The sequence below is a fragment of the Peromyscus leucopus genome, chromosome 3 (assembly GCF_004664715.2).
Source record: "Peromyscus leucopus breed LL Stock chromosome 3, UCI_PerLeu_2.1, whole genome shotgun sequence".
NCBI lineage: Eukaryota > Metazoa > Chordata > Mammalia > Rodentia > Cricetidae > Peromyscus > Peromyscus leucopus.
In genome coordinates, this window is record NC_051065.1 from 114,095,247 (window position 1) to 114,122,982 (window position 27,736).

At 43.1% G+C, this 27,736-nt stretch overlaps 1 protein-coding gene across 12 annotated transcripts in view; it reads left to right on the forward strand.

The window, feature by feature from the left end:
- Mitf (melanocyte inducing transcription factor) overlaps positions 1–27,736 on the forward strand; it is a 218,843-nt gene that overhangs the window by 167,010 nt on the left and 24,097 nt on the right. For 8 of the 12 annotated variants that reach the window (XM_028872697.2, XM_028872699.2, XM_028872698.2 and 5 more), the window contains exons 3-5: positions 23,722–23,949; positions 24,972–25,055; positions 26,996–27,091. In XM_028872697.2, the coding sequence (XP_028728530.1) occupies positions 23,722–23,949; positions 24,972–25,055; positions 26,996–27,091 (408 nt within the window). Of the gene's footprint in view, positions 1–22,289; positions 22,500–23,721; positions 23,950–24,971; positions 25,056–26,995; positions 27,092–27,736 lie in introns of those variants that run through there. The other 4 variants (XM_028872706.2, XM_028872705.2, XM_028872704.2 and 1 more) reach the window with 4 other exon arrangements.

Genomic DNA, 27,736 nt, shown 5'->3' on the forward strand with positions numbered 1-27,736 from the left:
AGATGTGGGCAATAGCACAGTTCGTTGGACAGAGCGGAGAGCCGCTCTTCCATGGGTATCACCGTGTGTAAACTAAGCCAGTGGTTTTACATAGCCCCAACAAACGTGTTAATAGCGCAATAAAACCAAACCCCTGAATAGCTGCATGGCAGTATCTACTCAACCTGGCCGTATTCAGGACAACAGGAAGCTATAGCAGCTTTAGGGTATACAATAGAGAGGCGATGCTGAGTTTTACTAACTGTGATTCAGGGGATTACAGCACTTTAAATGGGAAGGGGAATTCGTTCCCCTTCTGAAATGTGACCAAAATGAATATTCTCAGTAGAAGTTGTTATGGCCTCCTCATGTTCACCATGGTTACACTCTTCTCCCCGTCCTTTATTAGACAGGCAGACATACAGCTTCCACTCAGTGTCCATGTAAATACACATGTGCCTGCCTATCAGATCTTGCTGTTAAAATCCACCACCACCACCCCACCCCTGCAAAAAAATAAAAATAAAAATCTCCAAAGAATCTTTGGATGTTTCATGAGAGGTTACTTCATTGGTCCACTCTGTGGAAACTCCTCCCCCCAGATGAATGTGGCACTGGCTGTGTCTATGTTTTAGGTCTCTAGACAGATTCTTACTTTGGACTACCTACCTTGTCTGTGCAGACAGTAGCAGTAGTGATGCTTTGCGCTGCACTGGAGCACTGGGCCAGTGGCATCATTGTGTGGTGTCGGTGAGTACTGGACTCACTGTGAGAGTCACCTGCTTGGTCAAGTCCAAGCCCAAACTCCTCTTTTCAGCCTAAGACCTCATTTTTCTCAACCAAGTCCTTTCACAGTCAAGATCAATCCTACTCTAAAAAAATAGCCCAAGAGAGTAAGAGGGTCTTGCGTGGAAAGCAGAAGTCAGTTCAGGACACTTCATATGCATCCAGCCTTGGAGCAAGTGAGCATGGATTAGGAGCTGCGGGCAGCGGACCGTGCCCATCATGGAAAGAGCTACTGGTTTCTGAAACTGAGGAATTATGCCTCTTTACACCACAGAGAACTCTGCTCTGTACTCAGTTACTGTGCAATATATAGGTATAATCAAACATGATCAATCACAGTTTATACCAAAATTATGCAAAGGTACTTCTAGCCTTCACAGCTTATATTTTTAGAATCTTATTTCATTTGCTTCCATTGGGAAGAAATATAAGAGACACCATTTTGTGGGGTTTTTCCAGTAGTAAAGAATTCATTTCTACACTAACATGTATAGGTTAATCCATTTAAACACAAGAAGTATATATCGTAATAAGGTTTAATAGAAAGTCATCATTCCATATACTCCTTGTTGCATAAGGAAATTTAATGCATGAAAATGAACTACTGATACTGGCCTTTTATATTAGGTATATACAGAAATCTATACTCACATATGTATTTAAATAGGCACATTTATATAGTACATGCTAAAGACATAATAATGTATGTGTTTGTAGAATTCAACCACAATCCTACCACAGAATTTTTTATAGCTGGCAATAGTAAACATTCTGGTTAATTTTAAAGAAAATACATTTAAAGGAGAGACTTGTTTGCTTTCAGAACTGATTGGGGCAGTGGGAAGGGGAGAGGTAGGAAGACGGGCTTGGAGTGTGCCGCTGAGATCAGTTCCTCAAGCTGCGTCACAGAAGTGGACTGGAGGACAGCCACTGAAGCCTTCTCTGCTGCTCTAGGACATCCAGGACCGAGTCTCTCCCACTTCTGGCTGTCTCCACTGCTTCCTACATCGCAGAATCTGGCCCTCGGGTTCCGTGTGTACCTCTGATTGGTGGAGTTTAACTCATGTGCTATTCCCTAGTTGCGAAAGAGGCTGGTAAAGAAACACTTAACTTTTCACCACTTCTGTAGAAGGAGGTGTGGTCTTCAACGAAAGAGAAAAAAACTATCAAATTGTGATAACAATGTTTATATCAGAAAGTTTGGAAGTTAGAAATGAAAATATCAAATTTTATTCTGATGAAAAGCTATTTTAAGGTAGAAGTATAATAGTCTTTTTCTAATTTATACATTTATTTATTTTATTCTTTGACAGTATTCCACATACATATAATGACTTTTTTTTTGTTTGTTTGTTTTTGTTTTTCAAGACAGGGTTTCACTCTGTAATCCTGGCTGTCCTGGAACTCACTCTGTAGACGAGGCTAGCTTCAAACTCACAGAGCTCTGCCTTCCAAGTGCTGGGATTAAAGGAGTGTGCCACCACTGCCTGGTTCAGCCCCATTTTCCTCTCTGACCCACACCCTCACCTATTAAAACCCCCCTTCTTCCCAGCAAATCCCTACCACATCCACATCGTTTTAAATATGCTTCCCACTAAGTTTAGTTAGAGTTGACTGTATGGCAGGAAGAGAGGCTACTTAATGGAGCATAGGCAACTTATAGAAGGCTGCAGCATCCCGGGAAGTGAAAGATACCCTTTCTCCAGCAACCGTTGGAGGCCAGGGTTTCCTTATGGAGGGTTGCCGCCCATTAGCCCTTTCTTACCGGTGATGGAACTGTGATGGACCTGACACTGGTAATGGATTCATGAGTGCAATGAGCCAGTCGTGTCCAGAAGAGGTCTTTTTGCAGCAGCCCCAATATCCTCCAGCTCTTACATTTTTTTTAGCCTCTCTGGTGTTCCCTGAGCCATGGGAGCCATGGTTGTAGTGATAGAGATGTCCCATTTAGGGCCACTCACATGTCCTTCACTTAGTCTCAGCAGTTGGCCAGTTTGAGCCTCTGTATTGCCTGCTGCCTGCTGCTGTAAGAAGTTTCTCTGACAAAGGCTGACCTCACACTGGTCTGTGGAGAGAAACCTGCATCCATAGGTGGCAGTTGGCCACAGCCACTTAGCAAACAATAGCAGGAGGTAGGTTCACCCTGGGGGCCTACGATCTCTCCAGCCTTGGGCTGGTGTTCAGGTTACAACACCAGAGGTCCATCTTGGGTGGCTTCCTCAATTTGGCCTCCACCTAGATTTTTTAGACAGAATCTCTCATTGAGTCTGGAGCTGATCATTTCTCCTAGACCGGCTACACAATGTGCCGCAGGGGTCTTTCTGCTGCCCTCCGGACCGGGGTTATGGGTACACAAAGCTGTTCCCAGCTTTGATTGGGGTTCTAGGAGAGAACCCGTTCCTTGCACAGCGGGCACTTTACCATCTAAGCTGCTGCCCAGCACATCTACTATTTATCGCATGCTTTTTCTTAATGATGTCTGTTATTTCCAGAAAGCCCCCAGCCCATGCCAATGATTTTATATCAACAGTGAACATTCTAAGCATATCCAGCAGCAGGTATAACTACATCATTACTCCCTTCTGTTCCCAGAACAGTCAGGGACACTCCTTCAATGATGGCTGTGCCCTGGCTGGAGTGCCAGCTGAATTAACCAGATCTAAAATCTTTAAGACTGCAAAGAATGTCAGGATTAAGTTATTTTCTATAAATATCCAAAGCAACATTTATGTGTATTTGTGGGTGAGGGCATGTTTGAGAATGCTTTACATATTTATTTATTTATTTATTTATTTATTTATGATTTTTGAGACAGGGTTTCTCTGTGTAGCTTTGTGCCTTTCCTGGAACTCACTCTGTAGCCCAGGCTGGCCTCGAACTTGCAGAGATCCGCCTGCCTCTGCCTCTCGAGGGCTGGGATTAAAGGCATGCGCCACCACTGCTCAGCTCTTACATTTTTTTTTATTTTTAATAACTTTTACTATGGAAAATTTCCCACAGTTTATATAATAAAAGCACAAGGCTCTCTCTTCCTCATCATGCATCCTTAGCAGTTTTCAGTATTTGTGACATTCTATTGTATGCTGTTAAAAGTAATTAGGATTGGGAGTGTAGCTCAGTGCCTGTTCAGCATGCTGAAAAACCCTGGGTTTGATCCCCAGCACTGCATCAACTAAGTGCTGTGGTGCATACTTGGTAATCCCAGCACTTGGGAGGTGGAAGCAGATCACAAGTTCAAGGCCATCCTCAGCTACATAGTAAGTTGTGTCTAGCCTAGATTCCAGGAAACCCTGTCTCAAAAAAAGTTAGGAAGTAAAGACATGTGTGCAAAATTATGAACAAGCTAACCTAACAAGAGAAATTAAGGATCAGCTTAACAAGTGCAGGCTTTTCTCTTGTTTTCTGAAGAAGGAAGGTGTGGCAGTAACAAACATCTCCTCTGGGAATGCTCTTAGAGCCATCTGGATCGTCCCTTTCATTCTGTGTCATTTCTGGGCCTGGCTTAGCATTTCTGTATGGAACTGCTAAGTCAATTTTTTTTCTCTCTCCCTTTCTTTCTTGCCACACACTTCCTGTTACTATCCAGAACTTGTTGATAGGAAGTCTCGAGGTTAGTCTCTTGTCGATAGAGATAGCATCTCCCCTCCCTTACAAAAAGTATCTCTAGTGCCTGTTAGGATAAGGTACAAGATAGCTGTTGACTAACTCAGGCTCAGATCCAGGAAGAAGCTGTTCAGTTGTCACTGGGGTGTCTGGAACATCCCTGTGCCTTTTCTAGAATCTTCCTCTAGGAAGCGTGAAGTGGTAGACTGGCCTTTTGTGTGTCAGGGTCAGATTCTACACTGGGGTGTTAACTGACTGGGGGCCAGAGAATTCTGCTGCCAAAGGCTGTCTTCCCACTGTGGGATATTTGCCATCACCTCTGTGCTCTCCCACCGGATGCCACTAGCAACCCATCCACCCCCACGCAGTTTTGACAACCACACAGGTCTTTAATCAGCACCCAGCCTTCCTTCCTTGAAGGGCAAGATTGCTGGAGGTTGAGGCCACTGTCATAAATACACAATTCTATGGGCTTAGCCTCTGCCAAACCCTGGCCCTAACCCTCCAATTGTCAGCTCCTTGGGGACAGACATGTCATACTTATTTTCTCATATGTAGCAGTCTCTCTGTGTCTGCTACACATGATGTATAGTATTATTTGGGGATGTTACTAAAACACTGAAACCTCTCTCCCTCTACTTCCTCTCTCTGTCCTCCTCTTCCTTTCTCTCCCTCCCTCCATTCCTTCCTGTGTGTGTGTGTGTGTGTGTGTGTGTGTGTGTGTGTGTATGTCTAGCTCTATTTTTTTTTTAATGTTACCAACCTATATAGTGTGGCAGTTTTTCTAACAAAAGGCTAATATGGAAGTTCCTTTCTTCTCTAGCCTTTTTGATAGTGGTTTATACTGGGGAATATGGCATCTGGTATTTCAGAGACACAACGGCCTATTTTTCTTCTTATAAAAGACATCAGTATAGCAGACAATATTTTAACCTTTACTTAAAACAAAAAAAAAATCCATGATACTTAAATGCACTGGGCTAACAAAAATTCCTATTGAGCCCGGAAGATTCTGTTGCCCATTGACCCTCTCCCCCACAAAAAAAAGGGCAGAAAACCCTCCATCCTTTAATTACTACATGTCCGGAGGCAGTTCTCATAAAACACACGTGCTGTTTTGACCTTCTCTGTTCCTAAGTCCATCTTTGTTGACCCGTTCCTGGGCATGGCGGCTGCTGCTTTTCTGATATAGCATGGATTTAGTGGTGGGGATAGGATTTGAAAGACAAAGCTAATTCATTCGTTTGTTTGTTTTAGCAGCAAAAAAACCTTTTATTCTTTATAACAGATTGATAATACTGATAAAAAAATCCAAATGGATGATGAAGAACTAGACAGACAATGTGACAGTACCACAAATGCAGGAGAGATGCAGCCATGGAGCCTCCAGATTACCGGGAATTTTAAAGATGGTGTGATAAGTAATTCATGTCAGCACACTTAGCAGTGTTTGTCTTGTTCAATGCTAGGAACTGAAGTAACATCTTCATAAAGTCAGGCAAGCTCCCTACCTCTGAGCTGTAAGCCCAGCAGAATAATATTTTATGGAGTAAAATTAATTAAGCATTGTTGAGAATTTTGTACATGAGTACTGCATTTACATTATTTCTACTCCCCTCTCTCTCCTTCCAGCTCCTCCTATATCTTCCCCACACCCTCTCAAATTCACGACTTCTTCTTTAATTATTGAGAATACATATATATTTATGTATAAATGCAGCCCCCTGAAGCCATTTAGTGTTGCGCATAGGCATATTTGCTTAGGACTGGCCACCATGGAGAAAACTGATACTTCCTCTCTTAGAAGCCATTAATTGCTTGTAGCTTTTTATCAAGAGGTGGCCTTGTTGAATGAAGAAAGAAAGAGAGAAAGAAAGAAAAAAGAAAGAAAGAAAGAAAGAAAGAAAGAAAGAAAGAAAGAAAGAAAGAAAGAAAGAAAGAAGAAAGAAAGGAACATGACTGGTCCTGGGTATGGTGGAGGAGAAAGTTTATTGTAGATGTGTGGGAGAGCACAGCCACAGGCAGGGACATCTGGGAGAGTCCAGAATGGACATGACCAGACTGAACTGTGCCATGTGAGGAGAGGGGGAGGGGAAGAGAGAGGGGATAGAAGGGAACCAGGTACAGCATCCAGGAATCCCAGAAGAGAGTAGACTGTAAGGCCAGGTAACCCAAATGGTTGGATTGTATAGGGAAGGGCAGCCCAGTCCCTGGGCTGGAGAATTCAGGGTAGGGGGCCGGGATGTGCCAACCAAGAGGGCCAGGTAACAGGTAGGGACTGGGGGGTTGCAGGGAGAACCTGACCACCAGTGTCTGCCTTGATATGTTAAGTAGGCACCTCAGCCATTTGTCACAGGTTTGACACCTAACATCCCAGACATTTTGTGGATAATAAATGAATGAAAAGGGGTGAGACAGTCTTCTCTATGACTGGTTGCTGCTGGCATTGGAACATCGTTGGTGGGGGAAGCTGGAATGCTGGACAAGTCTGGGAAGAGCAGACAGTTTCACTCACTGACCAGATTCTGTGCGACCTTCCGGGCTAGGCCTGTGCAGACAGCAGTTGGAGCAGTCTGTGAGGCCGGGCCAGCTAGGGCTAGCTGCTTTGTAGCTGTCCTGGATGCAGATTTTGAGGGAATAACTGGAGCTGGTACTGGAGCAGTCTGTAGTTGATATGGAGTCTGCTGGAACAGATAGACTAGGAAGAGAAGGTAAAGTTAAGGAGTTGAGGGGGAAATTTTTATGCAGGGTGTACATTTGAAACTGTTAGGAAGTTCCAGGAAAGGCGCAAAGCTACATAGAGAAACCCTGTCTTGAAAAACCAAAAAAAAAAAAAAAAAAAACCTGTTAGGAATATGGTCCTGGTAGTTGGGGAAGTGATAGCCAAGACCAGGAGAGAGAGAGAGAGAGAGAGAGAGACAGAGACAGAGACAGAGACAGAGACAGAGACAGAGACAGAGAGACAGAGATCCCACCCTCAGAAATAGTCAGTAGGCAGGAAAACTCAGGCTGTGGGTTGACAGGAGTGCTTTCCTGGAGTCCCTCTGGCCTGCCACAGGTGGATTCAAGTTGATTCACTGAAGCTTACAAGAAAAATTTTTAATAAATAGATAAACATTTTAGATATGTTAGCATTACCACCATTTGTAATCTGTACTGAAATCCACATTGTAGAAAGAGCAGTAGACTCATGCCTTTGAGTCATAGTAAAAGCTTGGGGACCCAAAAGTGATTTGGGGTTAAATGCATGAACACAACTTTCCAGAGTGCTGCATATATAGACTAGACAGAGATGATTTTAGTATTTTTGAGTCTACACTAAAAAACAAAATATTGAGCTTGTGACTATGATAACATTAGCAGAACTTTACCAGAGCTAGATTAATAGCTTATCAGATCTCCATTGATTAATGTTAAAACCTTGAACTTTTAGTCTTAATAGAAGAATAGCATAGAGAGAAAGAAATCTGAAGCGTTTTATATAACTTGAATCCCTTCCTCCCTTAGACCTTTATGACTTGTATTTACATACCTCAAAACATCTTCTTAGACTCTTACAACTTAAGCTTTCATATCCTTAGGCCTTTGTAACTTATATTTATGTATCTTAAGACATTTTCTTAGACCCTCAAAACTTACACAAACCTTAGACTTTTTTTATTCAATTATAATTATTCACCACAAGACGCAGGTGGTTGATACTTGAGAGCAGTCATTGTAAAGCAAGTTCCTTTAGGGAAAGGAACAGTTTAAAAAGTTATTTTGAAATCTGCTTTGTGAGTTTATCTCTTTTTAGAGTTTGGTAGCAAGGTAAACTGTCTTTCTCAGCTGGAAGTCTGGAAGCTCTAGTAAGTGAAGCCTGAGGAAGGGAAGGCAGCTGTAGCTTTGGAAAAGGAGCTGGTATGCTTGCCAATGTTAAAGCTGCAGTCAGGTCAGTATTGTCAGAAATCTGAGGATGAATTATAGCTGGAAGTATGATCTAAGTGGTCTGTGTATCAATTAAAATAGCAGAGGTCCATTACCTAGACAGGTCACCCTAGGCTCCTGTAGTCTCGGGACTTTCATTGGGAGATGTGGTAAGTCTTCAGCTGTCATACGGGACAGCATTTAGTCTTCAGCTGTCATTCAGACAGTATGGCCTTCGGCTATCAGACCCAGGTCTGAGATTTTTCTTGCAGAAGAACTTGGGAAAACTGACCTTACTTTGACCAGGCACTTAGGACAATCAACCCAAAAGTGTCCACAGTTTGAGTAGAGCCCTGGCAGCAGGCAAGGCATGGGGCAATTATGCACAGTGGTTAGTGTTACCACAATCTGGGTGGAGTCATTGTACCTGATCTGTCTTCTTTGGGGACCTTAAGGGTTCTCACTATGAAGGGGCTTGTCTGTTAGGGGAAACTTAAACATTTTAAATGCCATATTCAGCAGATCTCTGAAGAATCTGAGGAATGTCTATCTATTAAATATACCCAATTTACTTGTTTTAGGCTTAGTGTTGAAAACACATACAGGAGGCTAAATAAAGCTTGTCATTAAGTGAACAGCTTAGTAGCTTAACAAAGTGAACCAAGATAAAGAAGCTAGACAAATATTACTGTGAACCTAAGTGGACCCTAGGAATTTTTAAACCTAGATTATCAAATACACCTTATTTATCAAAAAGAACATGACTGGTCCTGGGGTTTCAGCACCAAATGAATGGAGAAAAGAAAAAGGAAAGGACGCAAACACAACTGCTCCTGGGTGTGGTGGAGGATCAAGTTTATTGTAGATGTGTGGGAGAGCACAGCCACAGGCAGGGACATCTGGGAGAGCCCACAGTGGACAGGACCAGACTGAGCCGTGCCAAATGAGGAGGTGGGGGAGGGAGAGGTGAGCAGGGGAACCAGATGCAGCAGCCAGGAGGCCCAAAACAGAGTAGACTATAAGGCCAGGTAACCAAAATGGCTGGATTATATAGGGAGGGGCAGCTGATGGAAGGGCAGCCCAGCCCCTGGGCTGGAGAAATTTACAGTTGGGAGAGGGTCTGCCAACCAGGAGGGCCTTATAACAGGTAGGGACTGAGGGATGCAGGGAGAACCTAGAGGCCAGTGTCTGCTTTGATATGTTAAACAGGCACCCCAGTCATTTGTGGCAGCTTTGAAACCTAACACTTGTGAGATTTCCCTCATCCACACTGACATATCAATTGGTGGCCGTGTGGAGATTTTTTTTTTAGGCAGCCATATCACTGATAACTCATTGGTGCTGGTCTCCTGTTAGGTAGAGAAGATCCTATCCCAAGAGCAGATGTCCATCAGGTCCTTTCGCTCCTTACAATCCTGCTGCTTCCTCCTATCCCTGTTTCAGAACCCTGTGTGTGGGAGGTGTGTTTTAGACATGCCGATTGGGCTCGTGCACCCCACAGCCAGTAAGTTGTTCTCTGCAGAGTGCCCAGGTGTGGATCTCTGTAATGTTCTCCATCTGCTGCAAAAAGAAGCTTCTTTGATGAGGCATGAGGACTACGCTTACCATGGAAAGCCAGTGGGTTAGCTTGAGAAAGCTTATTTATAATGACGACTGAAAAGAAATAATCAAAGCATGTTGTGATTGAAAACTCTCTCCGAAATATTTCAAACCCAGCAAAATTATATTGCAGATATGAATTCTGTTGATTGTCATAGCAGGGCCATGTTTGGTCAAGTGACTGGGAATGAATCTCGATTTTCTTGTCTTGAAAGTGGGGAGAATGTTAGTACCCACACGGCAGGGCTGTAGGAGGATCCAACAGGTAAATCCACAGAAAGCCTCTAGAGAAGGGTTATAGCCTGTGATGTTCCCTAGGCCAGAGCTTCTGCTTCACATTTTATTCCTGCTCAGTTGTCTACTTTCAAAATTTCCACCTCTGTTCTCAAAGAAGTACTCTGTGTTTTCTTTTTAAAGACTTGTGTGTGTGTGTGTGTGTGTGTGTGTGTGTGTGTGTGTCTGTGTTCAGGGGTGTTGTGTTTGCAAATATGTGCACTGAGTGCACCCAGGTTTTTTTTTGTTTTTTTTTTTGTTTTTTTTTTGAGCTGAGGACTGAACCCAGGGCCTTGCACTTGCTAAGCAAGCACTCTACCACTGAGCTAAATCCCCAACTCCATGTTTTCTTTTTATCTTTGTTTGTTTTAAACACACGCACACATATACATACATACATACATACATACATACATACATACATACATACATAAACACACACACATGCACTCGGAGCCAACCATATACACTAGTTTTTAGTAGCCATGTCCTACATTTATATAATTTTAGGGATGGAAGACAAACTTTAATCTTTCTGAGAACCTGCTTTGTAGAAGGAAACAGATCAGGTTTTGTGGTTTTGTGTGTGTATGTCTGGGTTTTGTTTTGTTTGTAATGAAAGAAAAACAAAAGCTCTACCAGATATATATATATATATATAAATATATATATATATAAATATATATATTTATATATATATTTACATTTTAGGCTATTGCAGCTTTCATAAGACATAAATGTAGATTGTTAGACATTTTTCTTGAAAGAGGAAATTCTAAAATTGAACTCCTTTGATCAGAAAAGGTCAATATGAATTCAGTTATGTACTCTTTACACATGTTCAAAAATGTTTCCTTTATGGCTGAGACATGCTCTCCTGACTGATCAGCAAGGTCGTTAGGGGCAAACCCCACTGATTTCGTTTATTAACAAGATGCCTCTGTTACAGACACTCAGAGTTTCATCAGGACAGGGGAGTTACAGGGATGTCACCGAGCCCGGAGCAGTTAGGCCCCTGTGGCTAAGCGCTTTTAGAAGCATGTAGGCTGAGGTGTGTAACAGCAAGCTGCATGCAGATATTTTTATGTTTATGTCAGGGCAATGGATGGACTGTGTCTACTAAGTATACATGCTGACAATTCGTGGAACAAGAAAACAGAAAATGAACAAGAAGAAATTGTCTAACACATAGACACACATATACTATGCACTGATGCAGAAGACTGAGCAGCACCCAGAGTAGTATAAGGGACCCAGTAAGTTGTCATAGCCCTGCTTCACCGAAGTCAGACCCTACTCATTCTTTCAATATTTCCCCATGTTAGGCCTCACCTGAGGAAAAAAGACAAGTCAAAAGTTTGCATGCGCTTTTCATGGTTGTTCGGTTTCCTTAGTCCACTCCAACCCTAGTGACTCAGGAAGCTCACTGAGACGTGGAGGAGAGAGACTTCCCAAGAGGCTTCCATGTGGTGACGCTTCCCCTTTGAGCATCCTGTGGACTCGGGCTTCTTGCCCCATCAGTCTGACCCCTCCAGCCTCTCTTGTGGTGTTTGACTCAGATACAGAGAAAATGATGCCTGGAAGATGTTGGATGCAGCCCTCTCCTGTCTTGACTCCATCTCTCCTTCAGGGAGTTTTATTTTCTTGTAATGGGGTCGATATGTGGACTCATCTGTGTAGACACCAAAGCAAAACTCCTGAGACAAACAGTAATAGAGACTTTCATTTCCTCCTGGAGTGTTTGCTGTGTGCCAGATACTTTCCATATGTTCCATCTCTTACAATGACAACTGTTGTGTCTATTGAGTAGGTAGGGTCTGCCATCCATGTTCACATAGAAACCAGAGGTCCAGACCTTATCTGTCTATGATTTGAACTCAGATCTCTACAAAACCTAGCCTCACATTTAACACTGTAAACGGCCTCTCTCCATCATGCACTTTCAATTGGGCCTTAGCTGTGTATCCTAAACAGGGAAGCATGTAGTATAGTGTTATGAGACATTTCAGTTATTCGCACCCAAAAGTCCTTGAATGTGGATGGATGGTGTTTTCAACCTAGATTCGTTACAAGTCAGAAGGAAACAGGGACAAGTTTAGCCACATGTATTTCACAGCCAGCTGTCTTAACCCGACAATCTCCCGGGTAACTGGTGCATGGCCACCCTGAGTCCATTTTTCCTGTTGTCACAAACACCTGAGTGAGCTTTTAAAAGGTTATCCCTGGAGTGGTAGAGTATGTCTGTGATCATAATGTTTAGGAGGCTGAGGCAGGAGGATTATTTCAAGTTGAAGGCCAGCCTGAACTTCATAATGAGTTGGAGGCCAGCCTGGGCTACAGAGTGAACACTTGTATCAAACACCCAAACCAAAACAAAAGCCATCAGGTCGGCTCACATGTCTGTTAAAATCCTTCCAGAGGAGTCTTATAAACGGTAGGAGAGAAGTGCCCAGTTCCTCCAGGGCCGCAGACCTGAACCCGATCTGCCCTGACCAGCTGTTAGGGCCCCGCTGACTTGGTCCCTTTGAGCCCCGCTGACCTTGTGACTATTGTTTTTTATTACCTTTGCTCCACAGAGTATAGCTGCTCCCCACTGCAGACTCTAGATGCTACTTTGGGGGCCTCACCATAGCCCACTGCTTCCCATCCTTCAGGTTCTAAGCCAGAATGTCACCTCACACCCACACAAGCCTTTACTTCAGTGTGTGTGTGTGTGTGTCTGAGTGACAGTTGTCACTGCCTGAGACACTCAGTTCTTTTTGGTTTAAGGCCTCTGTGTCTACCCTTACTCCCCCAGTTTGAATATGATTTCTGTAGGATAGGCTCTTTAGTTGCGGTTCCCACTGCTGTGCAATGGGGGCCTTCCTCCCTCAGTGGTGTGAATAGATGAGTTAGGTGGGGTGGCTCTGGCCTTCACAGGCCTCGGAACAGTGCCTGGCACCATCCGGTGGCACTCCTGGGCTGCTGCTGCTGCTGTTTATGAAGTTTTACTGCCATATAAATATATAAAGCAGGTTTTAGGTCTCACTGGAGACAGACCCCCGAGTCTCATGACAGGGACCCTGAAGCTGGTGTCATTACATCGCAGCGTCTCTTTGCCAGATTTTAGCTCACGTGGACTTGACCTTTAAACATTCAGCTCTCATGTCTGATGGGGGCTTGCTGGCTGACCTTTTCCTTAGGCCCAAGGCAATGTTTTCCTCTGTGACAAACTTGCCTCCTGCCAGCTTTTTAAGAGCGCGGGTCCTTATGAGGCAGAGCTCGGCTGCCTGGTTATAATCGGTCCTAATACCCGATAAACTGTGAACAATGGCCTCGTTTGAGAGAAAATATTAAGACAGAAATACGTCTGCCATGCAGAGGCAGTGCTAAACTGGAGCACACAGAGAAGTGGGGGCACGTGGGAAGCTGCCCCGGTGACTCCTCCAAGGAGGGGGAGGCTGGCTGGTCTTCACAATGGGCCATTATAAGGGCACCATTGAACCACGTAATCACAGCCCTTTTCAAAACCAGAAAAATGTGTCAAGTATTAGACAAACGTAAACTGTCCTTGAATGTGAGACTAGAAATTTTATAAATAACAGAGTCAGTTTAATCTGATCAAATATTTCAAGAAAAAAAAAGGGGGCGAAACAAGGCAGTTTTCATTGCCGAACAACAGTTTCCTGGCTTGGTTTTTCATTTGCAAAAGTTTCAAAAAAAATAATTCTGTCGGGATCTGTTTTTTATTTAGCAGATCTCTAGGCTTTCATTTTTGTGGGATTCATCATTTTTAAATAACAAAATTAGTGCCTTATATATTACAGAAAATAACAAATATAAATAAAACATTACTCACCTATAATTGTAGTACCCAGGGATTGATACTTTAAAGCTTTCTCGGTGATCCGTCAACAGTTTTTAATTTTGCTCACACATATGTATAAACATGTTGAAATTGACATTGTGTTTTCACTTAGGTTAAGACCTTTACCCTCTCCTCCCACAGGTCTATAAAATATGGACCTCGATGACTGCATAATACCCATCTCCGTGCCCTGGTTCTCCATGGGGACAGCTGTATTCCTTCCCGGGGAGGCTTCTGACAATTCCTGGGGACGTCACTGGTTATGTCAGCCAGGGTGGGGTTAAGGTGTGAGTCTCCTGGCATGTAATGGGGGAGGCCAGAGATGCCGCTGAGTGCATAGCAATGCACAGATAAGCCTCCACAGCCGAGAGCTATCCACTGACTCCACTGCAGTACCAAAGTTCGTGCCTAAACTAGGTCACTCCCGCATTATTAATCTAACCCATGTCTCTTGTTAGATATCTATGAGCAACTGTTTTGTTATCAGAAATTCATCATTAGCAAGTATTTAGCAAAGGGCCAGATGGTAAGTGTTTTAGTTTCTGTAGAACACTAGATACATTACTTAACTTTGTTGTCACGAACAGTGATAGACGATTCATAAATGAGAGGACAAGTGTGTCCAGTAAAACTTGCTCTCAGGAGTGGATGGTAATCAATAGGGTGGGCATGGACCCACCCACACCTGCTAGTTTATGCTCCACTGGGTGTCTTAAACTTAAGATCCTGTGTATGTGTGTTTGTTATTTTTATCATCTTTGTGATGAAATACCGGGCTGAATCAACGTGGGAGAAAAGAGGTTGATTTGAGCTCACATTTCCCGGAGCGGAACACATGGCAGCTGGATAGCCCTGTGCAGTCCGGGCTTGTTGCGTCATGGATTATCATGGAGCCTTCGGTTACAGTTAGGCTCGGCTCTAACCCTCCAGGCCCACCTCCGCCGACCCCCTTCCCTCAAAGTTTCACAATCTCTCAAAGCAGCACCATCATCTGGGGACTGAGTGTTCAAATTCACGAGTCTGTGGGGACATTTTACACCTAATATTATGTTTTAGTGTCAATTTATCTTCTTTTTGATTTGAAAGTTCCACCCATTTGGTTTAGCAGATGAGATTGGTGATTTGATGTCCATTGAATATGTATTGTACAAGGTCAAAGTCAGAAGCAGATAGAGGAGCCAAGAGATACTTTTAGTCATCCATATGGCAAATGAGGATGTCTTTGGTTAGTCCCAGTGGAAGGTAAAACTTAGTTAAATTTTGATTTAACTACTACTGATAGACAGTAACTGTTCATGAGCTGTGTACATGATGCATGGGAAAGAAAGTAATCAAAGTTGATCAAGTTGTTTGTAATATGATGATTATTTTGACCTGTAAAAATCAGTAATTCCCATAAAGTCTTAGTGGCACATACTTGCCTGTAACCCCAGATGCTCAGGAAGATGTAACCCCAGATGCACACTCCAAGTTCAAGGCTTACCAGGCTATGGAGTGAGTTCAAGGACAACCAAAGCAGCTTACTGAGATCCTGTCTATAACAAAACCAGAAAAGGGCTAGGTATAACTCAGTGATGTTTGTCTAGCATGAGAAAGGGCCTAGGTTCAGCCCTAGTACAACACACACACACACACACACACACACACACACACACTCACTCACTCACTCACTCACTCACTCACTCACTCACACATACCACCACCCGCAGCAGCAGCAGTAACAGTAGCAGGTTTCATATATTTCAACATCCCCACTATTGAAATGGATGGGCTGACTTGGTGAGCATGCTAATTGTGGGCTGTTTGCTGTGTAGACAGTTTTACAGACAGGTAGAGATGAGTCTAGTAGTCAGAGGAGTCTGTGATAGGGACTGGATAGTCACAAGACTGACTTCCATCACCAGGGCTGAGTGTAGATAGTAGAAATCAAGTTTGAGCCTTCATAGATAAGATGAGAATATGAGAAACTAGCAAAACAAGCTCAGAAGTCATGATGGAGGAGAGAAGGCCCACTGATTGTGGTGAACTGGGCACCAAATAAAGAATGTGAACTAAGCCTTTTTGCTGTGGCTGCATCATGCAAGGCTTGTTCACACCTGGGGCTTCTGTCCTTGCCTGGGTGGCTCCTCCTGCTAATAGGCCAGTCCTTACCAACTTCAGACCTGCATTTAAACACCACAGTCTCTCTGGGTCCCTTTCTTAAGCAACTTCTGAAGGCTTAGTTTTCTGATTCTTAGCTGGGACAAAAGCAGTTATTTGTTGAATGAATAGAGGACATACAACTTTTTGATGGAAGCAAGAGTTTCAGTGAGAACATTGAAGTCTTATGATCAGATCAGGATGTAGTGTTTTCCCTGCACCAACTGTATCTGAATTTGTTGGAAGCTTGTTGGGAATACAGATTGCTTTTAGACATATTCTACCCCACACCTATGGATACACTCTGCGTTCAACAGCGTCCCTCAGTGATCTGCACGTGCATAGTCTTGTATTTAGTTCTCTAGTATGGCAGGCAGATAATTGAGCATCTCTCGATGGCAACAACCTAAACAATGGTGCTAAAACTATCAAAAACAGATCTCTTTTTTTTGTTTTTTTTTTTTTTTTTTTGTTTGTTTTTTGTTTTTTGTTTTTTCAAGACAGGGTTTCTCTGTGTAGCTTTGCGCCTTTCCTGGAACTCACTTGGTAGCCCAGGCTGGCCTCGAACTCACAGAGATCTACCTGGCTCTGCCTCCTGAGTGCTGGGATTTATGCGCCACCACCGCCCGGCAAAAAACATATCTCTTTAAGAGTTGTTTTGGGTATTCATTTAGAAACAGTCTTCGTGTTGCCAGCAGCAAAAGAGACTCAGCCCAGTGTTGCTGACTGTAGCCTGGGGAGTTTCCCCAAAGGCTTTCTACTCAGAGGAGACCAGAACCTTGACTTCTTACCCCAAATCAATTTCAGAAAGAGTTGCCGTGAAGCAAAGAAGGGGTTTACAAAGAGGTCGCATGGGCTGTGGATTTAAAGGCGCGCGCGTGTGTGTGTGTGTGTGTGTGTGTGTGTGTGTGTGTGTGTGTGTGTGTGTGTGTGTGTTGGGAGGGTCTTGTGTATCTTTGTAGCTGTATTGTGGTATTTTAGCCCTTGAAATTACATCATTCAAAGGGTATAATTTACAACCAGATTCAATGATTAAGCTAACTTCTTAAATGGAGTTGAAAACATAAGCTGGGTTACGTGTTCCTCTTGGAGTATCTCTCCTATAATGGAACTGTTAACGTGGTGTCTGAGGTGTTCAGCTTTAGGGATGAGAGAGTCATGGCTGATAAGGCCAAACTCAAAAGTCACGTATGTTTTTTCCTCAAGCGTGGCTCTTAGCTGTTCCAGCTCTCTTGGAAGGAACTCTCAGAAGAGGATCATTGTCTCGGCTTGCAATCTTCCTAGCAGCTCTGATGTTATCAGCCTGTTGAAACTCTTCCCTTCTGCTTATTTTCTTAGTGCTTTAAGAATTCATCCAATGTATTTTGATCATACTCACCCCCTAACTCCTCCAGGGACACCACCCCCTTCCTTCCAATCCAGCTTTGTGTCCCTTTTTATTTTCTTATTAAAGTCATTAAGTCCAATTTGTGCTGCCCACGTACTCATGGACATGCAGCCTTCCATTGCGTAACCTCCTTACTCAGCCAGGAGAAACATAAACCAGATCCTAGAGCGGACGCTTCTTTCCACGTCCCCTTTATCCTTCCTGTCTTTCTAACCTGTTCCATCAACTGAAAAACAGAAGTGTATGTAGAAACCTTGAAGGCTATGTTGTAGTATCATTCAAGTGGCTTCTTTTTGAGACATGATTTGAATTGACTCACTCTAGGATAGATTATAAAATACATTTTGGTACACTGTTGAGCACATGAGAGACATCTGTGAATGAATGCACATAAGTTCATTTTTCTATATTTTAAAATATATTGATATTTAATAACACTCATGTAACAACTGAAGCAATGAATATATCAAAATGTTAATAATGCTTACAATTTTAACCGTTATTTTTATTTGTGAGTGTTTTGCCTGTATGTATGTCTGTGCATGCAATGCCTGAGAAGGCTGAAGAGGGCGTTGGATCCCCAGAGACTGGGATTTTGTGAGTGGAAGATTGTGAGTGGCCATGAGGGTGCTGGGAATCAAACCCAGATCCTCTAGAAGAGCAGCCAGTGCTCTTAACCACTGAGCAATCTCTCGGGTCCCCAAAATACATTTTTTATGAGGTCTCTAAATACTGTTTGTCCTAAAACCAAAGCATTCATCCCTCTCACTTCATAATAGGTACATTGTTTTATAGGTCCTTAGCTAGGGAAAACAGGCTTACTAGGATTTTTTTTCAAAATAGAGCTGTATATTATTTATTATAACATTAGAATTTTAGGGGAAAAACTTCTTCATTCTTTGTGTACACAGTTATACCCCATTGCTCTGATTCCAGCTGCCTACAGAGAAACACAGAAAGCTACCTGTATACTTCCATGGCCTCCTTCCTTGTTACTCCGTAGGCATATAAGGGTGGCACATTGGCCACCCTAATAAATTTTCATGTAAAAACCAGTATAAGCAGAATGATAATAGAGGATGTAATGAATAACAAGTGACCGGATGACAATCCGTCTGATAGTTCTTTATAATTTACTGAACACAAGAGTAAATTCCCTCCCCAAACTTGAGAAAACAAAACCTTAATATTTTGTTGCCTTTCCAAACAAAAACAAAATCAACTATAAACTGAAAGGATTATGGGAATTTTCAGTGGATTTGTTCAAATTCAGAATAGCAAGGGGGGGGGGGGGAGAGAAGCCACGATGGGTCAGATGAGATGTGTGTGCCCCAGTGAGTCCTTTGGTCAGCTAGCATGGTGGTATTTGTGGCTGCCATCTTGCATTAACCAGTCATGGCTGAATGAAGGTAAATAGGCTGTCAGTGTCACCAGGAAGTGGCAGAGCTACCCTGTGATGGTCAGGAAGGCATCCATTCCAGCTCTGCAACCAGTTCAGGATCTTAATGAAGACAGGACAGCAGGAGATGAACCAAGACATTGAGATCCCATGGATGTTCATTTGGACAGCTAATATGAAATGTAAATGACATCAGTGTATACTGTATTGTGGTAAAAGTTTAGAATATCATAGTCTTACCTTGTGATTTGGACTTCAAATGCTCAGAAGCACTCAATTTTTATACCACATTTTATTTACTCAGGCTTTTACTTTAAGGGCTATACAGCCTCCTAAGGATGGCGTGAAGGAGTGAGAACAGAGTAGGATCTTTCTCCAGCATCTTCAGGATGAGAAGAGCCGGGCACACAGAGGTTAGATCTGTTCACAGTGGCGTGCAACCCAGTGTGATCAGGACTCTCCAGGAGAATGTTTCCACAAGATGAAAACTAATTTTATACTAATACTAAGAACACCCCCCCACACACACACACACATACACACTCTCCTCCCACTGGTATAAAAGTATATAGTAGAAGTCATCATTGCTATGCTAGTATGTGATCTTCTATTTTCAAAAGCTTCCCATTTTCATGCTAAGCTGGTGAATATTGATAGAATTCACAGAAACACAGCAATTTAGAAGAGCTTAAGGCCCCCATGACAAAAAGCTTTGGGGACTGCTGTTTCTGATATTTGATGGGCTTTTGTCTGACACTGAAAACAGGTTGTAATAAGCCCTTATCCACCTTTGTACATGAGGACTCGAAGGTCTAGAGAAGCTAAGGGCTTGCTTCGTCATTGGTGCCGTCAGAGTCTGAACATGGATATCCGGTCCTCAGCTCCTTTTCTCACCACGTGATCAGGCACCCAGCCTCTCAGGGAATTTCCAGGAAACACTGAGATTTGAGCACTAACTTCTCAGAAGAACAACTTCTCTGAACCGAGCCCATCCTCCAGGGCATGCCTGTAAGAGCCTGTCCAGAGACACTGAGACAGAAAACACACCCCCATGGTTTGTTGCCTTGGTCCACTCCCATTGTACCTGCTTTGTCTTGTGGCACATGAAAAATAGAACACTGAGCTGGGCGGTGGTGGCGCACGCCTTTAATCCCAGCACTCGGGAGGCAGAGCCAGGTGGATCTCTGTGAGTTCAAGGCCAGACTGGTTTACAAAGTGAGATCCAGGACAGGAACCAAAACAACAAAAAAAACTCTGTCTTGGGAAAAAACAAAAACAGAGAGAGAGAGAGAGAGAGAGAGAGAGAGAGAGAGAGAGAGAGAGAGAGAGACAGAGAGAGAGAGACAGAGAGAGACAGAGAGAGAGAGACAGAGAGAGAGAGAGAGACAGAGAGAGAGAGAGAGAGAAATAGAACACTGATTTTTTTTTTTAATTTAAAATATTTCACTTCAAAAATTTAACAGTGTTAGCCACCCTTGAAAATTTGGGTGACTAAGCTGTATAGATTTGTGTACCCACAGAGCAGGTCAGCTGCAGCCTAAATCTGCTGCTTCTGCTTCTTTTAGAAGTGAGTGTTCTCCAGTGTCCTCAGACCTCGCTGTTCCCTAGGACCGTATCCACAGCTGTGTCCTTCACCTGTGTGTGGTGTCTAGGTTGGGAATACCTGCTGGTGCTCTGTCTGCAGCTTAGCATTGTCAGGCTGTCTCTCCTGCTCCCTCAGCCCCTCCCGTGTGTGTCTGAGGTCCTCCCTCAGTCACTGACCACCATTTTTATCTAGGCAGGGACTCTCACTGCAGCCCATATGGATAGGCTGGCTGGCCAGTGAGTCCTAGGACCTGTCTGCCTTCATGTCTGGAGTGCTGTTGGGATTACCTTGCTATTTTATGTGGCTTCTGGGGATTGAACTCAGCTCCTCACGCTTGAGCAGTAGACACTTGACTCACTGAGCCATCTCCCAAGCTCTGCCGTCTTAACTTACTTGAAAATCCAAACGAACTGATAGAAATGTTGCAAAGAAAAATTTCACTCTACTTCCAAACTTGAGTGTAGTAAAGGCCTCTGCCAGTGCCGGCTACAGAGTCCCTTCCTTACTAAAGCATCACATTCTGATTCATTAAAGAAAGCAGCTCTGCCAGTGAATTAATGTTTATTTTTAAATGTGCAGCCCAGTCTCTTTTTTAAGGGGAGTAGTGAAATAAGCACATTCCGCTCACTGCCCTCATTTCGTGTTTATTTTGGTACCGTCTATTGTCCTCATCATTATCGCGTCTGGACCCTTTTGCAAAACTGGAAATGCCTGTGAACCTCAGTGTGCAGCGTCAGACAGGTTCGAGATGGTCAGCCAAAAGTACTTCTGTGGCTACAGCGTTTGGAATAAAAATTGCGAATGTTTAAAATACTATCACCCCATTTCAACAGTAAGCAACATTTACCCTAATTTCTAAATATAGATCTGTCTCTTTTCTCCTTTTGCTTCACTCTGGAGAGTAAATTGTTTCATAAAGCTAGAAATCCTATCTCTGTTCTGATTGCCCATGGTGAATGTCCTATGATTTACATGTTTAGCATATAATAACAGTAGATAATGGAATGGACAGATGGAAAGACCAAAAATGCATCAACTATGGGTCATGATGATTTATTCTCTCCTTGCTCCATGGGTTATATCACAGTTTCCAGTAAGAATCTGCATGCTTCCTAGTTTGAGGGTTAGCTGAGAAGGGCGGTTTTTGTTTGTTTGTTTTCTTTCTACATGAGTATGAACCCAAGTCTCTGTCTCTGTCTGTCTGATTCTCTCTCTCTCTCTCTCTCTCTCTCTCTCTCTCTCTCTCTCTCTCTCTCTCTCTCTCTCTCTTTGTACGTGTGTTGCACAGAATAGCTCCCCTGCTTGCTGACTTGAGGTCAGGAGGCAGGTTTCACATCTACCTAGTTCAGAATAAGCTGTCCAGTGAGACTGGGGTGCAAGATAAAGCCAGAGTTGGAGAGTACCCTGGCTGTCATACACGGCATCATTATTTGGCTGTTAGGGAAGTCTCATGTGTGACGGTAGCTTTTAGGCAATGTCTCCTCTGAAGGGGGCATCCAGCTCTTAACCTATTGCTGAAAGAGAAACACCATTGTCCATTAATACTACTGGAACGAAAGCTGAATGGTGAATCGGCCTTGATCTGACAGTAAGCTTGACTTTGATAGCTCATCCTTTAAAAAGATTCTTTTATATCTATGAAAAAAAGCATGACGTCAAGCCAGGGGAAAAACTGATATCAATATTTAAGCCCAAACTAGTAGGAATTAAAAAAAAAAAAAAAAGTCCCCTGTGAGAGAACTGAGAGAACAGCTTTTTTTTTTTTTTACACGCATAACTAATTAGCTTGGGTTATTATAAGCTGTGCTGCTGTGATAATGTTTCCGGCCGTGGCTCGGGATGCCTTGTTTATGGTGCCTTCTCTAGGCCAGTCGCTCTTCGAATGGGAATTACAGAAAGCAGAGGGAGGAGGACTAAGTAGTCTGGCCTGTCTCCTTGGTGTGGGGCCGCCGGAGACGTTGCTATGCTGGAAATGCTAGAGTACAGCCACTACCAGGTGAGCTTGCGTTCTCCTCCACCCCCGGAGCCTGACGGGCAAGGGTAGAAACGGCTAATTCGTCTCTTTAATGTTATTTCACTTACTACCCTATTTGCAGTAAGAACCGATCTGCTCCTTTAATGCTGTTTCTTTTCTGATGCCCTAAGAAATAATTTAGTATAGTTTTAGACATAGGGAATCACCGTTGGATTTGTTTCCCTAGCAGGTGGCTGCATTCTCTCCACCAGCTCTTGTTTAGAGTGTATAAGATCAAATTGTGTTTGTCAGTGAAAAGTAGCTTTAAGTGGAATTTTGTTTATTAAAAAAAAGCATTTCTAATTCCCTGTTGACGTCTATGGAAGAGGACAACAGATACCTTGTTGGCTCACAACTAGCCATGCCTTTAAAGACACGTACATGCAAGTGTTATGTATTTGAAGGTAGCTGTTTCAGGTAGGACTGCTTTTTTCATGAGCCTGTTCATGTTTAGAATACTGAATAATTACATTCTTGTATAAAAGGAATTAACCTATAACTCCTTGATTTAAACAAGGCAATGTTTCCGATTATCTTCTATAACCATTTCATAGCTAAAGGCTTCTGTGTGTGTTTGTGTGTGTATGCATGTGTGTTTGTGTATCTGTGAGTGTATGTGTGTGGGGTTGTAGGGGGGTTGGTGTGTGTGTGTGTGTGCCTGTGTGTGTATCTGTGAGTGTATGTGTGTGTGTTTTTTTTTTGTGTGTGTGTGTGGTTTTGGGGGTTGGGGGTGTGTGTGCTTGTGTGTATGGAGGGTACGTGCATGCACATGTGCATGCACAGAAAGCTATTCTATTTGCCAAGGAAAGTGAGATAAACTGAATTGTACGTTTTCAAGTTTGTTATTTTGATTTTTACTAAATCCTTCCTGGTGTGTTGGGGGAGATTCTTGCCTCATAGATGCTTTCAATTTTAACAATTAGCCATGACAAGAAGGGCACTAGGATTGAAGGAGATGTATTGTTAATTATGGAAGTCAATCAGGATAGTTATCTTCTCCTAAGAGTTCTAAATCCTATAAGTTAGATTCTCAACTCCAGTCCTTTCAAAATCCTTTAGCACAGTGCCCGGTACCTTTACAAGAGATTGACAATCTGTTCTGTTAGTGGACTGCTCAGTCTCACGGTGTATGTGCTACAGAAAGAGCTGTTTGCAACCCCAGAATAACACTGCTGTCTTCTCTTCCCTTCATGGCCATGCTCAGGTGCAGACCCACCTGGAAAACCCCACCAAGTACCACATACAGCAAGCCCAGAGGCACCAGGTAAAGCAGTACCTTTCTACCACATTAGCAAATAAACATGCCAGCCAAGTCCTGAGCTCGCCATGTCCAAACCAGCCTGGCGACCATGCCATGCCACCAGTGCCGGGGAGCAGCGCACCCAACAGCCCCATGGCTATGCTCACTCTTAACTCCAACTGTGAAAAAGAGGTAATTCACGTCTCCTCTTCTCCTCTGTTTCCTACGCTCCATTAACTGTCTCTGGGATATTCCTCTCCCTCTCAGCGATGGACTGTCTTTCGTCCACCTGGTCATAGTCACTGGCCTCTGTCCCATATTTACTGGTGTGACCATTGACATTCCAGCCCCTTGTCACTAGCACTAGGTTACTGGGTTTACTGTACACGGCAGGAGACCTGACTGGCTCTAAGCAGACCGTGGAGGTGAGGATGCGATGCTTCCTTAACTCCCATCTCCTTCCTCAGATGAGTGTTCTCTTCCTTTCTATGTCTTCCGATTTGCGAAGCAGTGAAAATGCAGAGAGGAGAAGGGGAGGTGGAAAGGGAAAGCAAAAATAGAAAAGGTGTGGGGCAGGAGGCTCAGAAGCTCTGCCTGCTGTGAGTGTCTGGGGTATTATTTTTATTTTTCACGGAGTTGGAGAAAGAAAAAACATGGAACATGTATGGGTGGATTTAAACAGTATGGCACCTGAGGAAAAGCAAGGCTTACTGCAACACCCAGGTAGTTCCGTAAGGAATTGTTGCCGAGCAAATCCGTCTTGGTAAAGACTGGGTTGGAGACAAGACTCAAACTCTCAAGCTGATTTTTGCATCAAAATTTGGAGCATAAAAAATACCAGGGGGGCACTGCTGTGATTGGGTGCCTGTTATTTCTAAATTACGAGAATGTGTCTCATTTTAGTAGAGTTTTATTATATATTGAAGTGTTTTATGTGAGTTCAGAAGTGACTGTTATGTAACGTTTGGTTGATTTGAGTTTCTGGAGGGACTAAGAAGTCTTTTCCTCTGCCCAAACCAAACACGTTTTATCCACCCATATCTGTCATATGCTTTGTCCCAAGTTCCCATCCATCGTTCTGTTCCTGGGGAAAAATCTACGTGTTTGATAGCCCTGTCCATATCGTCACCATGCCACTAACCTCCTGTGAATGTGTTGTGGAAAAGGTATTTCCAAACCCACATCATGGGCTGTCTTTGCTTGTGTTTCTGCAGGCGTTTTATAAGTTTGAAGAGCAGAGCAGGGCAGAGAGCGAGTGCCCAGGTATGAACGCGCACTCTCGAGCGTCGTGCATGCAGGTACTGAATGACTCTGCAGGCTGAGGATGTAACACTTCATAATGAGAATCTATATTTGTGAATGATCACACCTCCTGATGACTTCAGGGCCTCTTTTCCTCTCATTGATTTTTTTTAAATAGAAAAAGCTATGGACAGACCCATTTTCTTCATAGTAACTCATGAATGACCAAGTAACAACTAAGAAGATTAAATGTGTGTGCCTCTTAAGTTGCCTGCAGTCATAAGGAGAGGTTAACATACACCGATTGTTGTGAATAAAATGCATGGTGATTTAGTTAATTTGCATAAGTCACCAGCACGTGTTGTGTAGCATTATACCGGCTTCTAAAACATATTCTTGAAACCAAGCTGTGTCGATCTCTTTGTTGCTTTTATGAATGGAACCTCCTGCTCCATATATTATGAAGCTTTATTAAGTTAGTAATAGCTAATTAGCACTTCCCCAAGCAATTGAAGATCATTATGTAAATTCTATTTAGTGAATAAATGGCACCATTTATTTATGTATTTATGTGCTTATTCAGATATACAAGAGAGAATATAATATAAGCCACAAAATATTTTTTGCTTTTTTACATGTAATAGAGTATAGAATGTTTTAATGATACATTAAGGACACTAATTTTCCTTCCTAAAACTAAAGTCAAAAATGTATAAAGACAAGTTGTGTATAAGTCCTCAACCTATTTTCCTATTCACCAACTTAGTCCTAATGCCATCTATTACAAATAAATAAAGTTGGTATTCCTAGAAATGGAAACTAACACACTGTATGCTGGCATCTATTCCGATTTGACTATCGGTCATTCTTTAGCGAAATTACTTGGTAAGACATCTTTAGATGTTTCCTGCATTCCTAAAATCTCACCAGTCCCCATTGAGACAGTATACATTATTGTCCCCATTTGGGGACTTGTGCAGACTTTCGGAGACTTTGCCCTTTATTCAGGAAGAGGGGACAAGAAAATTTGAATGCAAGCCTCATGATGCTGGAGCCTCACCTCTTTAATGAGAGGAGTGAGCGCAGGAACACAGGAGTGCCCCGGCCTTTCTTAGATTTCACTGGGAACCGCGCAGCCAGCCCTGTTCAGACCCAGGCACCCAGACATCAGCCAGCTACCACACAGAAGGTGTTTACAAGGAAATGTTTCCACAGCCTCCGCCACTGCTGCAATGCACATGTAATCACTGTTGTTTATGATGCTAACTGATGTTTTGGTACTTCAGCAATAAAATTGATCTAGTGGGACTGTCAGCTCCACGACAGTAATGATAACCTCGTCCTGGTGCTCTCCTCCGGGAGCACCAGGCTCACTGGCAGCGGTACCAAGAGGTGCTTGCTTTACAAGTCACCCTACAGTCCTCGCAGGGCCAGCCAGTGGCCAGGGGGCCCCTGTGGAACTCAGGGGCTGAGGACCTGTTGTATTTGCCTTCTCCTAGGAGGCTGTGGGAGGGGAAGAGGGAAGTGGTGGCTTTCGTGAAAGGGGGGTTTCCTGGCTCATCTTTCCATGTAAAGGGCAAGCAGTCCAACACAGTGCTGGACACTTAGGTTAAATCACACCCTGGCTCTGCTTGCAGTGGGACTCTAATCAGCCTGCTGCTTATTATCTCACCTGGACAGCAGCTGCCCTGTTAGAGCCCCCTACCCCTCAGGGTGGTTATCCGAGTAAGTAATATACTGCAAGGAAATGTCCAAGCTCAGCTCTTGATGCCTAGTAATGGCTGAAACGTTAGCTCTCAGTGAAGTTTCTGTCACCCACTTGTGTCAGTGGGTTTCAGTAATATTTTGATTTTGGTGGGCTAAAAAACAATTACTTCTTAGACTAACTAAGGATCACTGTTGCTTTAGGTAAGAAATTACCAAAAAAGTCCTTCTGGGGTTGGCCTTGCACCTGTTTCTCATTCCTGTCTCTCTTCTGTGGCTCTTTTCTCTACAGATGGATGATGTAATTGATGATATCATCAGCCTGGAATCAAGTTATAATGAAGAAATCTTGGGCTTGATGGATCCAGCCTTGCAAATGGCAAATACGGTATTGATGGTCTTTTTGTTTTGTTTTCCGAGAAAATCTTAAGGTTGTTCTCTGTCCATTTCCTTTTCCCCAACTCAGTTTATTTTCACACAGACTCTCTGAGAACTTTAGTAGTAATAAAAATGGGAAAATATTTACAAGTAGGGAATTTTGACTTCAGAAGTTAAGAAGCTTGCTCAAGATTATCAGGAGCACTTTGATTAAGCTCTGGGTCCAGGAGTGCAAGTTCTCTTTGTTTCTCTATTTCAGTGCTGAGAGCTGAACGTAGGGTCTCACAATTGCAGTCCCAGGGATCTGCCACTGATCCATATCCCCAGGTGTTCTCTCTCTAGCTCTCTCTCTCTCCCTGGGTACACGCATGCATGTGTTTATTTGCATGGGTCACATGTATACACAGGTGTATATGCAGTAATTGAGTGGGTCTGGAGTCTGATTTTCAAGAGGAAACTACCATTTCAAGGAGTATATGAATATATGTAACAGAGACTGAATGCTCAAAAATGGTGACTTTTGCACTGTGTGAATTTTTTGAACACAGTAAACATTGTTTCAAAAGATGCTAACTTCTATTATTAGTAAATGCTCTCAGGCAGGCACAAGATAGCCCCTGTTTAGTTAGCAACACAAAAATTCAGTTAGCTGAGT